General features: G+C 44.1%; 1 protein-coding gene across 1 annotated transcript in view; it reads right to left on the bottom strand.

Annotated features, from left to right (window-relative positions):
- The window catches only part of LAMA1 (laminin subunit alpha 1), a 236,431-nt gene that overhangs the window by 120,108 nt on the left and 99,453 nt on the right, over positions 1-16,870 (bottom strand). Inside the window, exons 9-16 of the mRNA XM_077270228.1 lie at positions 15,000-15,099; positions 13,423-13,583; positions 10,529-10,669; positions 9,909-10,082; positions 9,067-9,168; positions 5,335-5,546; positions 4,470-4,581; positions 217-327 (exon numbers count right to left, since the gene is read on the bottom strand). Of these exons, the coding sequence (XP_077126343.1) occupies positions 217-327; positions 4,470-4,581; positions 5,335-5,546; positions 9,067-9,168; positions 9,909-10,082; positions 10,529-10,669; positions 13,423-13,583; positions 15,000-15,099 (1,113 nt within the window). The remainder of the gene's footprint in view (positions 1-216; positions 328-4,469; positions 4,582-5,334; positions 5,547-9,066; positions 9,169-9,908; positions 10,083-10,528; positions 10,670-13,422; positions 13,584-14,999; positions 15,100-16,870) is intronic.

Raw genomic sequence — 16,870 nt, 5'->3', positions numbered from 1 at the left:
AAGCTTTTTCGTTAAAAAGAGGTCATTACAGTTAGAATGTGAACATAAATACGTAAGAAATACACCAGAAGGTCACATTGTATGCGATCTGTGCAGTGTCTGGTGTATAGTTATCTGCTGACCCCTACACCGTGTCAGCAAATAACAGCGGCGCAGACACAGAGAAGAGGTCATATCGTCTGGTTACAGGCAATGAAGTGTTTATATCTTACTTACATAACACGCGCCATGGATGTCGCATTCAGTTGCATGGCCGTTACACTCACAAGGCTGACAAATGCCACCAAAAAGGGTCCCTCCAACTCTGTAGTACCCCGGGATGCAAGACTACAAAACAGATGGACCATAACATTGTTATTTCTGGTGCACCATACTACACTTTACTAGACTATGACAATGTAAAAGGGGTGGATCACAGAAGAATAATGGAGGCTTGCTAGCTTGGTTTTTCATTTCTTGTGGAAAGCTTATTAAAACACGGTCAAGATTTTTTCTTACTGACAACGGAAATCCATAATAAATCATTCAGATTTTAAAGGGAATCTGTCACCTCATTTTTAGCATATAAGCTGCGGCTACCGCCATTAGGGGCTTATCTACAGCTTTCTGTAATGCTGTAGATAAGCCCCTGATGTAACCTGAAAGAAAAGAAAAACAAGTTAGATTATACTCACCCAGGGGCGGTCCGGGTCCGATGGGCGTCTGAGGTCCGGATCCGGCGCCTCCCATCTTGATACGATGTCGTCATCCTCCTTGCTTCGTGTTGTGGCTCCAGAGCAGGAGTACTGATTTGCCCTGTTGAGGGCAGAGCAAATTACTCTATTGCACAGGCGCCGGGAAAGGTCAGAGAGGCCCGGCGCCTGTGCACTGCAGTACTTTACGCTGCCCTCAACAGATCAGTACACCTGTGCAGGAGCCATGACAGAAGCAAGGAGGAGGACGTCATCGCATGAACATGGGAGGTGCCGGACCTGCTACGCCCATCGGACTCAGACCGCCCCCGGGTGAGTATAATCTAACTTGTTTTTCTTTTCTTTCAGGGGCTTATCTACAGCATTACACAATGCTGTAGATAAGCCCCTAATGGCGGTGGCCGCAGCATATATGCGAAAAATTAGATGACAGATTCCCTTTAAGTGATATATGTCTGCAGCAGAAAATGTGCGTTTCAAAACATTAAAGAGGTTGTCCACTACTCTTATATTGATGATCTATCCTTAGGATAGATCATTAATGTCTGATCGTCCCTGGTCCTACACCTGGTACCCCTGCCAATCAGCTGTTATAGGTGTCGCAGCCGCCGGCCGGCAGTGCTCTTTTGCCAAGCTGCTCCGTCTTCTGGTAGTGGCAGGGACTTGGTACTACACATCTGCCTCCAAATCAAATCAATAGGAGGCGGATGTGCAATACCCTGCGGCAGCCAGTCTGTACATCTGACCGGCGGCCACTGCCACTGATAACAGCTGATCGGCGAGGGTGCCAGATGTCGGACCCCGATCAATCAGACATAGGTCATCAATGTTAAAAGGATAACCTCCTTAACTTCATAAACTGAACTGCTAAATGATGATAGTTACATGCAGGCACGGACTGGGCCTGAAATTCAGACCTGGCATTTGAAATCACACAGGCCCATGTTGTCCCTGTCCCCATGAACCAGATGGGATATATTACTAATATTACCCTGGATGGAAGATTTTCTACAAGACCAATATTTTTAATGATACCTGTGGCCTGCTGGGGTAAGTGACAGAGTCAGAGATTTTGTGCTCCATCACAACTCTTAACAGTATGGATGTCTTGAGAACACAGATTCTGTTAACAATGTAGCAGACAAGGCAGCCCATGACCAGACAGGCCCTTCTGGCATTTGCCAGAATTGCCAGATGGCCAGTCCGGCCCTCGTTACATGTCTACAATTGTTTGACAGTTTGAAAAAATTCATGAATGCATCAAATTTTTTTACAGACAAGAGATAAAAGGGTCCCATTTTTAAGGACTGCCCAGGAGTTTGTAAACCCTGCAACAAACCAATAACTAAAGATGAGTTTTTTTATTCTCATTGACTAAACATCTATCCAATTTACCATAAAGGAAGCAAGAGTGCATACAAATTTGTACACTTGAGTAATAGAAATAAAAAATAAATAAATCTCATATAATTACAGTAATATGACATATAATTGGAGGTTAGAATCTAACCACCAGGTTTTTTCTACTCCATGTGAGAGCAGCAAGATATAGGGGCAAAAAACCCTGATTCCAGCTACGTATCTTTTACTGATTTGCTTACTATAACTTTGAAAAAAAATCATTTTTTTATCTGTTGCAGATCTACCAGTTTTCTGAATGCTACATATTACCCGGCCCACACCACTGATTGGCAGATTTCTGGGTACGTTGTGCATTGCCAGGAAGCTGCCAATCAGTGTTGATGGTGGGGTTGGACTATATGGCAGCAGGTTTACTAATCCCCCTAGTGATAATCTCCTGCTGATAAAAATATAATTTTATAAAAACTACAGTTAGCATCCCAGTAAGAAATACATTGTTGGAATCAGGGTCTTTCTCTCTCTCTCTACATTATGCTACTCTACGATTAGGAGGCAAAAACCTGGTGACAGATTGCCTAAAGTTAATGCCTAGGTTTTTACGTAAACTCAGCACCTTAGCATCTAAATTGCTACATTTTACCCACAATAATACATTGAAGAAATCTATCTAGAGAGTTACCAAGATTATGTAATTATAACAAATTCACATTAGTAGAGATGGGCGAACCCGAATGGTACAGTTCATGGACCCCGAACACGGAAGTCCATGTTACTGTTGGGGTTTGGCAGCCCCATCAAAGCTTGTTGAAAGGCTGCAATGCAGCAAATCTACAAGCTTTTCCTTTGTGGGCACTTTTGGCCCCATCACAAGCCATGTCAAGTTTTGGCATGGCTGTGATTGGCCGGCGCACTGTGTTAAAAAAAAACAAAAACATCTAAATGATTTAAATTATTTTAAAAAAATGGTGTGGGGGGCCAAGCTTGAAAAAGACCTTTGATGGTTGAAACGTTGCACTTGGCACAATAAAAGAAGTTTTTTTCACCTGGATTGGATGCTGTCCTTCATAATTTTTTTTAGGGAGGTGCTGGTATTCTCAGGCTGGGAAGGCCCATGGATATTTGGCCCTCCCCAGCCTAAAAGTAGCAGCCTGCAGTCAACCCAGAAAATGCGTGTCCATTAGATGTGCCAATTGTGGCGCTTTCCCTGAGCTGGGTATTAAAAATAAGGGGGACCGCAAGCAATTTTTTTTTTCTTTTATTTATTTATTAGCTAAATATATGTTCAGTAAGCTACACATGTTCTGCACTAATTACACAGCTCTGGCAAAAGTTAAGAGACCACCACATCAAATCCCTGTCATGGGCAGCCCAATCTCCAGACCTGAACCCCATTGAAAACCTCTGGAATGTAATCAAGAGGAAGATGGATAGTCACAAGCCATCAAACAAAGAAGAACTGCTGAAATTTTTGCGCCAGGAGTAGTGTGAAAGACTGGTGGAAAGCATGCCAAGACGCATGAAAGCTGTGATTAAAAATCATGGTTATGCCACAAAATATTGATTTCTGAACTCTTGCTGAGTTAAAACATTAGTATTGTTGTTTCTAAATGACTATCAACTTGTTTTCGTTGCATTATTTGAGGTCTGAAAGCAGTTTTTTTTTTGTTTTTTTTTTAATTTTGACCATTTCTCCTTTTCAGAAAAAAAATTCAAAATTTATTGCATGGAACTTCGGAGACATGTCAGAAGTTTATAGAATAAATGAACAATTTACATTTTACTCTAAAATATACCTATAAAGAGAAAAATCAGACAAACTGAACATTTTGCAGTGGTCACTTAATTTTTGCCAGAGCTGTATATCACACTGACATCTTTATTACTATGCACAGGTGCCAGCTGGTGAATACTCTGATCAGTGTCACCTGCTCTCACAAGACCAGACGTACAATCATAAGAGTAGTACTCATTAGCTGATGCCTGACCGACTGCAACCTTTTCACAGGCGGTCACAGCTGCTGACTCACACTTTGTGCTCTGAGTGACCTTGTGGGAACCGCAGCAAGTGACCAGCGGTAACATCAGTAAGATTACTGCCGATCAGAGTCGATATTTCCCGCACTGTCACGCAGATGATAGCATGAGAACCGCTGGAAGTTTAGGCCCTCTATTCATTTGAATTGGGTCCGGGTTTGGGATCAAGTGTGGGTACTGTTCTGCCACTTGAAACAAATGTTTTTATAAAGTTCGTCAGGACCTGACGGGAACATCCACGGATCCGCTCATCCCAAAATATTAGGCCTTTTTTTGGTTTAGACTGGATGTAAAATATAATGTTTTGCATAACAAATGTAAACTCTTCAATATTAATAATAAGAATAAAGCGCCCCCATATTTTTCAATTGCATCCATTACCTCACATGATGTGCCTGCATAACCAGGAGGACATTCACAATTTTCCACTTGAACTGCAGGCAGAAGGTCTATTACATTAGGGGTAGCTGTGTCCAAAGTTACTGAGCTTATTCTACAAACAGAAAGAGAGTGGTAAAACGTAGGAACTACAACAAGGATGAAAGTATAAAAGTGATAAATTCAGAGAGGGGAACACAGCAAGATTTTTGTAGGACTTCAGTACATTTAATAATGTAATAATATTTGCAATGTTAATAAAAGCCCCATGGCAAATGTTGAATGTAATTTGTGGTAACTTTAAGACATTAAAAGCAATCTGTAATTAGGATCAACCCTCCTAAGCCGTGTATATCGGTTTAAAATTTGATAATACAATTTGAATATAATGATACCTTGATATCCACGATCCAACATCTTATTCCCAAGAAATCCACATTTTTCTTAATATGAAAATGAGCTGTTTAGATCTCACCAAGTATCTTCCTCCAGAGATTATTTGAAATTAAATGAGGAGTTACCAGAGTGAGACATGTAAATCAGAGCAATAAACTGCCAGTGATTACATGTCTCACACTGGTAACTCCCCCTGTCATTTAAAATAAGCTCTGGAGGCAGAGTCTCGGGGAGATCTATGTCTGGACCATAGTTCTTAACAGTTCATTTACATATTAAGAAAAACATGGATTACTCTAGAATAAGACATCGGATCGCAGATATCAAAGCATCATTTTATTCAGCTCGCATGACCTACATGCCATATAGATGACTTAGGAGGGTTGATCCTATTGTCAGATTCCCTTTAAATGAAATCGTACACACTTTGTAATAAAACATTGTTTCAAATTACACATAACATGCATATTACCTGCTGACTGAATTCTTGGCAGTGTGGTAACTCGCTCTTATCCAGAACCTATTAACATCAGCGAGAACAGTCATAAGCCTGTCCCTGTCCACAGGCTTCTTTGTATAGAAGTCTACAAAAGTCTCCGGAATAAGTTTCAGCTCAGCTGTGTATTCCTCATAGGGCTGCAGCAGTAAGCCATCAGACATTGGACCTATGGTAATTCCATTTCCCTATATGAAAGTATAATATACATCATCATCAAACTGGTAAATAGCTATACATTTTGCAGTTCCTATGTTTGCAATTATATGGCTTTGTTACAGCTACAAGTTGCTTTAGTCCGTGGATGAAAAATAAAAAGCTTATTCACACGACAGTGTAGTATCTGCATTCAATGGACTGTGGGCCACTGGCACAGCCTTGGGGAATGGGTGAGTGGCTGAGATTTGTTATCCACAGGGAGGTACACTACTGTGGAGTGCACAATGTATCCTTTATGCCAGGCCTGGGCAAAGTGCGGCCCGCGGGCCACATCCGGCCCTCTGGCTGTTCCAGTCCGGCCCGGGGATCGAGACAACCGAGGGGCTGAAAACAGTGGCCTATGGTCCGCACCATGCCCGCCGCTTGTTGTCTCCACCCACTTGCAGTCTCCACCCACCCACAGTCTCTGTCGGCACACAGTCTCCTCCCACCCACACGCTGCCCACAGTCTCCGCCCACCCGCACGCCTGATCGCAGACTCTTCAGTCTTCGCAGTCTCCGCTCTCTATCCTTGCTGACTGCATTGGTGGAGGAGGGGCCTCCGGCCACTTCCTCCGCCAATCAGCAAGTGAAACAGCTGAGGCGATGACGTTATGTGTACTGCGGAGAGTCAGCGCATCGGAGACAGAAGCATAGCAGAGCGCCATGGGAACAGGAGAAAGGTGAGTATGTGTTTTTTGTTTTTTTTATTTATGTGTATGGGATGTTTGGAAGGGCATTGGGAGGCTATATGGGTCTTATGGAAATGGGGAGGCTATATGGGTCTTATGGAAATGGGGAGGCTATATGGGTCTTATGGACATGGGGAGGCTATATGGGTCTTATGGAAATGGGGAGGCTATATGGGTCTTATGGAAATGGGGAGGCTATATGGGTCTTATGGACATGGGGAGGCTATATGGGTCTTATGGAAATGGGGAGGCTATATGGGTCTTATGGACATGGGGAGGCTATATGGGTCTTATGGACATGGGGAGGCTATATGGGTCTTATGGACATGGGGAGGCTATATGGGTCTTATGGACATGGGGAGGCTATATGGATCTTATGGAAATGGGGAGGCTATATGGGTCTTATGGACATGGGGAGGCTATATGGGTCTTATGGAAATGGGGAGGCTATATGGGTCTTATGGACATGGGGAGTCTATACGGGTCTTATGGACATGGGGAGGCTATATGTGTCTTATGGACATGGGGAGGCTATATGGATCTTATGGAAATGGGGAGGCTATATGGGTCTTATGGACATGGGGAGGCTATATGTGTCTTATGGATATGGGGAGGCTATATGGGTCTTATGGGAATGGGGTGGCTATATGTGTCTTATGGACATGGGGAGGCTAAATGGGTCTTATGGACATGGGGAGGCTATATGGGTTTTATGGACATGGGGAGGCTATATGTGTCTTATGGATATGGGGAGGCTATATGGGTCTTATGGGAATGGGGTGGCTATATGTGTCTTATGGACATGGGGAGGCTAAATGGGTCTTATGGACATGGGGAGGCTATATGGGTTTTATGGACATGGGGAAGCTATATGGGTCTTATGGACATAGGGAGGCTATGGGAATCTTCACATGGGGAGGCTATGGGGTCTTATCATGGACATGAGGAGGCTATGGGGATCTTGACATGGGGAGGCTATGGAGGTCTTAACATGGACATGGGTAGAGGCTGTGTGGGCCTCATGCTGGCCATGGGGAGGCTGTGTGGGGCTCAAATGTGGGACATGGGGAGGCTGTGTTGGCCTCATGCTGGACATGAGGAGGCTGTGTGGTGCTCATATGCTGGACATGGGGATGCTGTGTGGGCCTCAGATGCTGGACATCGTGAGTCTGTTTGGGGCTCAAATGTCGGACATGGGGATGCTGTGTGGTGCTCATATGCTGGACATGGGGATGCTGGGTGGGCCTCAGATGCTGGACATGGGGAGGCTGTGTTGACCTCAGATGCTGGACATGGGGAGGCTGTGTGGGCCTCAGACGCTGGACATGGGGATGCTGGGTGGGCCTCAGATGCTGGACATGGGGAGGCTGTGTTGACCTCAGATGCTGGACATGGGGAGGGTGTGTGGGCCTCAGACGCTGGACATGGGGAGGCTGTGTGGGCCTCAGACGCTGGACATGGGGAGGCTGTGTGGGCCTCAGACGCTGGACATGGGGAGGCTGTGTGGGCCTCAGACGCTGGACATGGGGAGGCTGTGTGGGCCTCATACAATATATTAAATGAGCTATATTTGGGTTCAAATGGTATATAGGGGGATATTAGTATACTTAATTCTGCTCAATATTAAGTGATATAATTGATCTTAATATAATTATTAATATAATTATAATTAATATGAGTAGAATTAATTTCAGCTTATTGGTTCGGCCCTCCATAACAGTCATTGTCTCTCGTGTGGCCCCTTGAGAAAATTAATTGCCCACCCCTGCTCTATGGGGTAAAAGAAAAATGTGGGGGACATCGATGCCATCTAAGAAGAAAACTAAAGAAAAAAGAAAAAAAAATGCAGAAACCTGTAGAGTTCAGGAAAAAAAGACAGCTGACGGCGTGTGCTAGCGATGTGCCGTTATTGAGTGACGGACCCTGGGACGCGGGCTGCAGCGTTTCCGGGTCCGTCACTGCTAGCGCAGATAGAGCATCTGCTAGCTCTATCTGCGCTAGCGCGATGCCACATCGGCACTTGTGTTAACAGCAGCCCGTTAACGCATGTGTTGAACGGGCTGCTGATAACGCAATGTGAACCTGGCCTAACCACGGTCCTGTGTTCCCCAATACTATTAACAAGAAATATATCTACTATACATTCATGTGAATAATGTATAGTTCTGACAACTTCTGACATACAAAAACAGCGGATGTCAAAAGAAGTGGATATATGTTTGACACCAGGCCTCCCCAACTCATGGTCCCGAGAGGAGCTCCATTGTCAGACACCTTTGATCTTACTTGATTTTTTTGGAAGAGCCACTTCCCTGTATTAAAAAGTCCATTAATAGTACCAGAAGATTGGCACCAAAGAACAAAAGTATGGACAGGGTGTTTAAAAAAAACAGAAGTGTGCCCCATTATAAACTGTGCCAGCAGAGTGAACTATCATAAACAACGCAAGCCTAATACACCATCATGAACAACTCTAGCAGAGAACACCATCATATACAGTGCCAAAAAATACACCATCATAATCCGTGTTAGTGCAGTGCAACATGATAAAGATTCCGGCAGAGTGCACCATCATAACCTGTGCCAGCAGAGCTCACCATGATAAACAATGCCAGCACTGTGCACCATCATTTAATACCTGTGGGTGGTCGGCAAGAACTTAAATCATAAATAGTAACATTTCGGTGGGAGACAGTGGATCCTATGTATAAAACCTAAAAAAAGTATTCATTTTGCCATTCGTTACAAATTACATTCCACCTTTCATTTTCCTAGAATTCTAAGAGGTGATCTGATTGAAAGCAGCTGAATAGATTACCTGAATAACAGCATCAACATTAGAGATGATCTCTCCATCTGAACTCTCAACTGGAACATCATAAGATACTGTGTACCTCATGGATCCCCCATAAGATGTTAACTGTAATCATAAAATAATACAGAATGGTAAAACCAGAAAAAAAAGCTATTTACACATTAAAAACCAGAGAGTTCTTTACATTGTTTTACCTATTTATACTTTCTTTATTCTATTTTCTGTACATGATTATAGGGTTTACAATGTTGCCAGAGCTGCTCCTAACTGCATGCGGCAACTACACCGACATAGCAAACTGCATGTTGGGATGTTCACTGTCTTTTATCAGAGAATGTTCTAGGCATGCTCTGTGATATGCGCAGAGGTTGCTGTGCAGGGAGGGAGAGGAAATAAGTTTTGACCATTGTCTACTGTGAATTTTTCAATGATGTGCAATCTGTGTATAGGTGACACCTTGGTTAGAAGGGTAATGGGATGACTATTGAACGGTAATAGAGAACAGAAATCCAGTCAATTATGAGGTTCAGTGGTCAAAGGGAAAAATTGAAGGTTTCAAGAATTTTTTTTTACATAAATGGAAATAGCAAAAAATGTTTAACATTAAAAATTTTATTTAAACATTAGGTCATTTTTTGACAATACATTCCCATGAAGCTGAAGGGTCCTGTCTGATTTGTGAACTATAGGACAATAACTCTGCATGAAATGGAAGTGTCCTACTAAGTGGAATACGCTCAAGGTAGTATGGTGTGATTGGATAAGAGTTGTTTTGGGGCTGCAGGTAATCATTGACTAGATTTGGAAAGAGTGAAGAGATTTTCTTCATCTAAAGAGGAGCATACCTTATTTCCAAGGTAAGTATGTGGCGCCTCCCAATAATATATGGATTGTAATGTCTTCCGAGCTTCTGTATTGTTGATGCTTATTTGGTGAGGGCCATCAAAATGGTCTTGCTGAGGCTGAATCCTTTCTGATCCATGTAAATCACTGACATGCCAACCCCTTATATCAGACAGCTGAGGCAAGAAAACAGAAAAGATACAAATGCTGCCGCATTTCAGAGAAAACAGTTTGAAAGGTTTTATAGGAAAAGAACTGTTAATCAACTTTATTGTATTTCTATGACAGTGTTACGGAAAGTAGGGAAAGCAGTACAGTGCTGGACCCCCTTCCAACGTGACTGGCCTGCAATCTTCCAATGTGCCACATACATATACTCTACTCACATGAAAAACTATGAAGCCAAACATATTGCTTGGACGGCATCACTGTTATCTATTATCTATATTAGAAAAGTCATTTTGTGCTGTTCCAAAAAAGTTTATATTGAAGTCATATAGAGGAAAATGCCCCATTGGTTTCAATAAACAGAAGAGCAAATGACTATTCAATAGTATTTAGCCATTGATATCTCTAGTAATACTCTCCCATTGCAGGAGATTAATGTAAGCTGCTTCTATACCTGGGTAGTATGCCAAAAGAGTTCATCGCAGACACCTGAAACGCCAAAACAGAAGCATTCAGTACATCCTTCTGGGTTCTGTGCCTGTAAGTTGTAGTAGCCAGCTTTACACCGATCACAGTTTTCCCCTTCCACATGTTCCTAAAAAATGAGATCAATAATAATTGATATTAATGCTACTGCTCATCCTAATCTGGACAATTATGTCACGTCTCATTCATTTAAGGAGATATGAGAGTGCCCGCCGAAGCCAGCACAAACTTTGACTGGATATGCGTCCTCAGACACACATTCAGTTGAAGTGTATTGCAACTCAGAGACCCACCGAGTCTGTGCGCTGAAATACACGCTGCCAGCCAATCAGAGGTCAGCAGCTGACGCTGGCATGCACGTGACTTGGGGCACATGGCAGTGACATCATGCGATCCTGATGCTTGCTAAAGTCAGATGATGGCTTCAGAAGAGGATGCCATGTGGTAAGCGGGGTGGGGGCAGGGGAAGACATGTAATGCTATGTGCACACGTAGAATGGACCACTGCGGATTTTTCCGCAGCGGATTTCATAAATCCACAGGGCAAAAATACTGCGTTTTTCCCTGCAGATTTATCACGGATTTAACGCGGATTTACCGCGGTTTTTGTGTGGATTCCACTGCGGTTTTACACCTGCGGTTTTCTATTATGGAGCAGGTGTAAAACCGCTGCGGATTCCGCACAAAGAATTGACATGCTGCGGAATGTAAACCGCTGCGTTTCCGCGCAGTTTTTCCGCAGCATGGGCACAGCGTTTTCGGTTTCCCATAGGTTTTCATTGTACTATAAACTCATGGGAAACTGCTGCAGACCCGCGATCCGCAGAAAAATCCGCAGCGTGTGCACAGAGCCTTAATCATTTAATTTTTTTCTATGCATTAAAGAACAGCAGCAGAATGGGGGACATATATACAGTACTAGGATAGGGCTCAGATTAAGGGATGTATATACCAGGATGGGGGATATACAGTATATACCAGGATGGGGAACATATGTACAAAGATGGAGGGCATATACAGTGTATATACATTGCACAAAAAAATAAAAGGAACACTAATATCCCACATCCTAGATATCACTGAATGAAATATTCCAGTTGAAAATCTTTATTCATTGCATAGTGGAATGTGTTGAGAACAATAAAACCTAAAAATTATCAATGTAAATTACAACTAATATCCCACAGGGGTCTAGAGTTGGAATGAGGCTCAAAATCAAAGTGGAAAATGAAGTAACAGGCTGATCCAACTTCAGTGGAAATGCCTCAAGACAAGAAAATGATGCTCAGTAGTGTGTGTGGCCTCCACGTGCCTGTATGACCTCCCTACAACACCTGGGCATGCTCCTGATGAGGCGGCAGATGGTCTCCTGAGGGATCTCTTCCCAGACCTGGACTAAAGCATACGTCAACTCCTGGACAGTCTGTGGTGCAGTGTGAAGTTGGTGGATGGTGCAAGACATGATGTCCCAGATGTGTTCAATCAGATTCAGGTCTGGAGAAAGGGTGGGCCAGTCCATAGATTCAATGCCTTCATCTTGCAGGAACTGCTGACACACTCCAGCCACATGAGGTCTGGCATTGTCCTGCATTAGGAGGAACCCAGGGCCAACCGCACCAGCAAATGGTCTCACAAGGGGTCTGAGGATCTCATCTCGGTACCTAATGGCAGTCAGGCTACCTCTGGCGAGCACATGGAGGGCTGTGTGGACCTCCAAAGAAATGCCACCCCACACCATTACTGACCCACTACCAAACCGGTCATGCTGAAGGATGTTGTAGGCAGTAGATCGCTCTCCACAGCGTCTCCAGACTTTGTCACGTCTGTCACATGTGCTCAGTGTGAACCTGCTTTCAGCTGTGAAGAGAACAGGGTGCCAGTGGCAAATTTGCCAATCCTGGTGTTCTGTGGCAAATGCCAAGCGTCCTGCATGGTTTTGGGCTGTGAACACAACCCCCATCTGTGGACGTCAGGCACTCAGACCATCCTCACATTTGTGGCCTGCTGGAGGTCAGTTTACAGGGCTCTGGCAGTGCTCCTCCTGTTCCTCCTTGTACAAAAGCTGAGGTAGCTGTCCTGCTGCTGTGTTCTTGCCCTCCTACAGCCCCCTCCACATCTCCTGGTGTACTGGCCTGTCTCCTGGTAGCGCCTCCAGCATCTGGACACTACGCTGACAGACACAGCAAACCTTCTTGCCACAGGTCGAATTGATGTGCCATTCTGGATGAGCTGCACTACCTGAGCCACTTGTGTGGGATGTAGAGTCCGTCTCATGCTACCACGAGTGTGAAAGCACAACCAACATTCAAAAGTGACCAAAACACCAGCCAGAAGGCACTGGTACCGATATGTGGTCTGTGGTCCCCACCTGCAGAATCACTCCTTTATTGAGTGTGTCTTGATAATTGCCAATAATTTCCATCTGTTGTCTATTCCATTTGCACAACAGCATGTGAAATTGATTGTCAAACAGTGTTGCTTCCTAAGTTTACAGTTTGATTTCACAGAAGTTTGATTTACTTGGAGTTATATTCTGTTGTTTAAGTGTTATAGTAGGATGGGTCCAGGATGACAGACATAATTGTATATATCAGGAAGGAGCCCAAGATGTCGGACATAATGGGGGAGGGGATGCAACTCGTATGTCCTTATGGGATTTAGAATGGTACAAGGGCCCATACATATGACTAACATGGGGGGAGGAGGTGGCGGGTCACATGCAAATTTTACACTGGTGCCCATTGGACTCTAGTTACACCACTGATGACAACCAAAAGGCTTTACCAAAGAAACCAACAGAGAATAAACAAAATTGTAGAAAAAGGCCTGTTATAAAATCAGGAGTCTGTCATTTACACTCACCTTACATATACACTGTTCTGCACAAGGGTCATCATTCACGCTTCCTATTAGACTGCAGTTGCAGCGCACACAGTGTGGGTATCCCTTGTATCCAAACTCACACTGATCACATTTTGTGCCTGTGTATCCCTCTTTGCACTGGCATTTCCCTGGAAGAACACCTTTATAATGCAAAACACATGGATTACAGTACCATGACAGTATCTGACTCATCTATACTGATAACTGATAATTGGCCATGCAAGTCAATATGTGGAGTGCAATGTTCCCTGTATATGGCTCCCCAGCTGGTAGCAGCTACAGGTACTAACTAATATGCACGAGATGCACCAAGGATCTAACACTGTTACTATCACTGTCAAATCACAATAGAATGAAGCACATAGCTTGGAGACTTTAACCATTCACGTTTTTTCCCGGTTTTTCGCTATAAAAACGCTATAAAACCGCAAAAAAAACGCTCAAATTAAGCATCCTATTTAATAGAATGCAATCCGCATTTTTTGTGCACATGCTGCGCTGTTTTCCTGAGCGGAATCGCATTCCAGAAAAAAACGCAGCATGTTCATTAAATTTGCGGAATCGCGGGGATTCCGCACACCTAGGAATGCATTGATCTGCTTACTTCACGCATGGGGCTATGCCCACCATGCGGGAAGTAAGCAGATCATGTGCGGTTGGTACCCAGGTTGGAGGAGAGGAGACTCTCCTCCACGGACTGGGCACCATATACGTAATTGTTAAAAAAATAATAATAATTAAAATAAAAAATCGTGATATACTCACCCTCTGATGGCCCCGGAGTCTTCCCGCCTCTCAGCGGTGCACGTGGCCGCTTCCGTTCCTATAGATGGTGTGTGTGAAGGACCTGCGATGACCGCGATGACGTCGCGGTCACGTGACCGTGACGTCATCGAAGGTCCTGCACACACACCATCTATAGGAACGGAAGCCGCTGAGGAGATCGGCTGTCTGCAGAAGGTGAGTATAACCATTTTTTTTTATTATTTTTAACATTCTATCTTTTACTATTGATGCTGCATAGGCTGCATCAATAGTAAAAAGCTGGTCACACTTGTCAAACACTATGTTTGACAAGTGTGACCAACCTGTCAATCAGTTTTCCAAGCGATGCTACAGATCGCTTGGAAAACACTAGCATTCTGCAGGCTAATTATGCTTGCAAAACGCTAGTTTTCTGCGGGAATATGCATGCCAATTCTGCATGCGATATTCCCGCGGCAGGAGTTGCAGAATTGCTGCGGAAATTTCCGCGGCAATTCTGCAACGTGTGCACTTAGCCTTAATACTCGGTGGAGCATTGCACCATCTGTCATACTTGAAGTGGCTTTTTTAACGATTTTCCATGAAAATATTGAGTTACCACTGATGATTGCGAATGAAATATTCCTGAACATCTATATATTCTCTAACAAGGCAAAGATAAATTGTGAGTACAGTCAACATGAAGACTTCACATGACACATTAAGACACATGCCAATCAATGAAATATGACAATGTCCATTTGTTTACAGCACGAGAACGTATAAAAAATGGTCATACAGTAATATCATACCTGGTTTGGCATGCTTATCATCAACCACACAGCTAGGACTAACCGATCCAAAGGAGTCACACTCGCAAGGATGGCAAGGATGATCTGCGTAAGGCGACACCTGTTGGGGCAAATCAGCAACCGTAAAATATATGTGTAAAAGGGCGTGGAAGTCTTCTTGCCAACGGGAAGGGTCTCATATTCTTTGAAGTATAGCTCTTTTGACATGGTGCTCTGATGATCATTTACATAATAGCTTTACTATTTACCTATTGGGCTAGCTGCCTATATTTTTCCCTTTCTCCCTTTTCACTACAATTCAAAGACCCTCTATTAAATTGTAGGTCATTGGATGGGATTGAATATCATGTCTGTGGAAATAGCTTTAGGTGACACGTTTAACCATTAACCTATCTGCTGGTATTAGCCAATGGTAGCTTGCATCCCTAAACAGGGGTGTACTTCCACTAGGCACTAGAGGTCCAGTGCATAGGGTGGCGTGTTATGATCCCAATGGCAGAGGATCTCTGATATTCCGGCAAGATAGCAAAAATATAAATACTGCTCTAGGGAGGTGGAAACTGGGCTAACCGCATACCTGATCCTGACACAAACAACTAAAAGTAGCTGGTGAACGTGCCTACGTTGGTTCTAGACGTCTCGAGCCAGCCGGAGAACTGACTACCCCTAGAGGGAAAAAATAAGACCTCGCTTGCCTCCAGAGAAATTGAACCCCAAAGATATAGAAAGCCCCCAACAAATAATAACGGTGAGGCAAGAGGAAAACACAAACGTAGAGATGAACTAGATTCAGCAAAGTGAGGCCCAATAGTCTAGATAGCAGAAAATAGATAGTGGACTATGCGGTTAGCAGAAAACCCTACAAAACATCCACGCTGAACATTCAAGAACCCCCACACCGACTGACGGTGTGGAGGGAGAATATCAGCCCCCTAGAGCTTCCAGCGAGTCAAAAATCAAATGTAAAGCAAGCTGGACAGAAACACTGAATAATGCAAACGATCCAAATTGTACAAAACAGACTTAGCTTTTCTTGCATGAGGCAGACTGAAAGGAATCTGGAGGAGACCAAATAGGTCTGGATACAACGATGCCAGGCAAGAGACTGAGTCCAGAGGAGACTCAAATAGGAAACACCCGCTGCTTAACGACACAGCTGGAGCTCAGGCCTGCAACAAGACATACCTAACACAATACCGTTAGTGACCACCAGAGGGAGCCCAGAAACACAGTTCACAACAGTACCCCCCCCTTGAGGAGGGGTCACCGAACCCTCACCAAGACCCCCAGGGCGATCAGGATGAGCAGCGTGAAAGGCATGAACCAAATCAGCCGCACGAACATCAGAGGCGACAACCCAGGAATTATCCTCCTGATCATAGCCCTTCCACTTAAATAAATACTGGAGTTTCCGTCTAGAGATACGAGAATCCAGAATCTTCTCCACCACGTACTCCAACTCGCCCTCAACCAAAACCGGGGCAGGAGGCTCAACAGCAGGAACCATAGGCACCACGTACCGCCGCAACAAGGACCTATGGAACACATTATGAATAGCAAAAGACGCTGGAAGGTCCAAGCGAAAAGACACCGGGTTAAGGATTTCCAAAATCTTATAAGGACCGATAAAGCGAGGCTTGAACTTAGGAGAGGAGACTTTCAAAGGAACATGCCGAGAAGACAACCAAACCAAATCCCCAACACGAAGTCGGGGACCCACACCGCGGCGGCGGTTGGCAAACCGCTGGGCCTTGTCTTGTGACAATTTCAAATTGTCCACCACATGGTTCCAAATCCGCTGCAACCTATCCACCACAGAATCAACCCCAGGACAGTCAGAAGGCTCAACCTGACCCGAGGAGAAACGAGGA

The sequence above is a fragment of the Ranitomeya variabilis genome, chromosome 6 (genome assembly GCF_051348905.1).
Source record: "Ranitomeya variabilis isolate aRanVar5 chromosome 6, aRanVar5.hap1, whole genome shotgun sequence".
NCBI lineage: Eukaryota > Metazoa > Chordata > Amphibia > Anura > Dendrobatidae > Ranitomeya > Ranitomeya variabilis.
The sequence above is the reverse complement of the archived record's forward strand: the minus strand, read 5'-3'. Positions and strand labels throughout refer to the sequence as shown.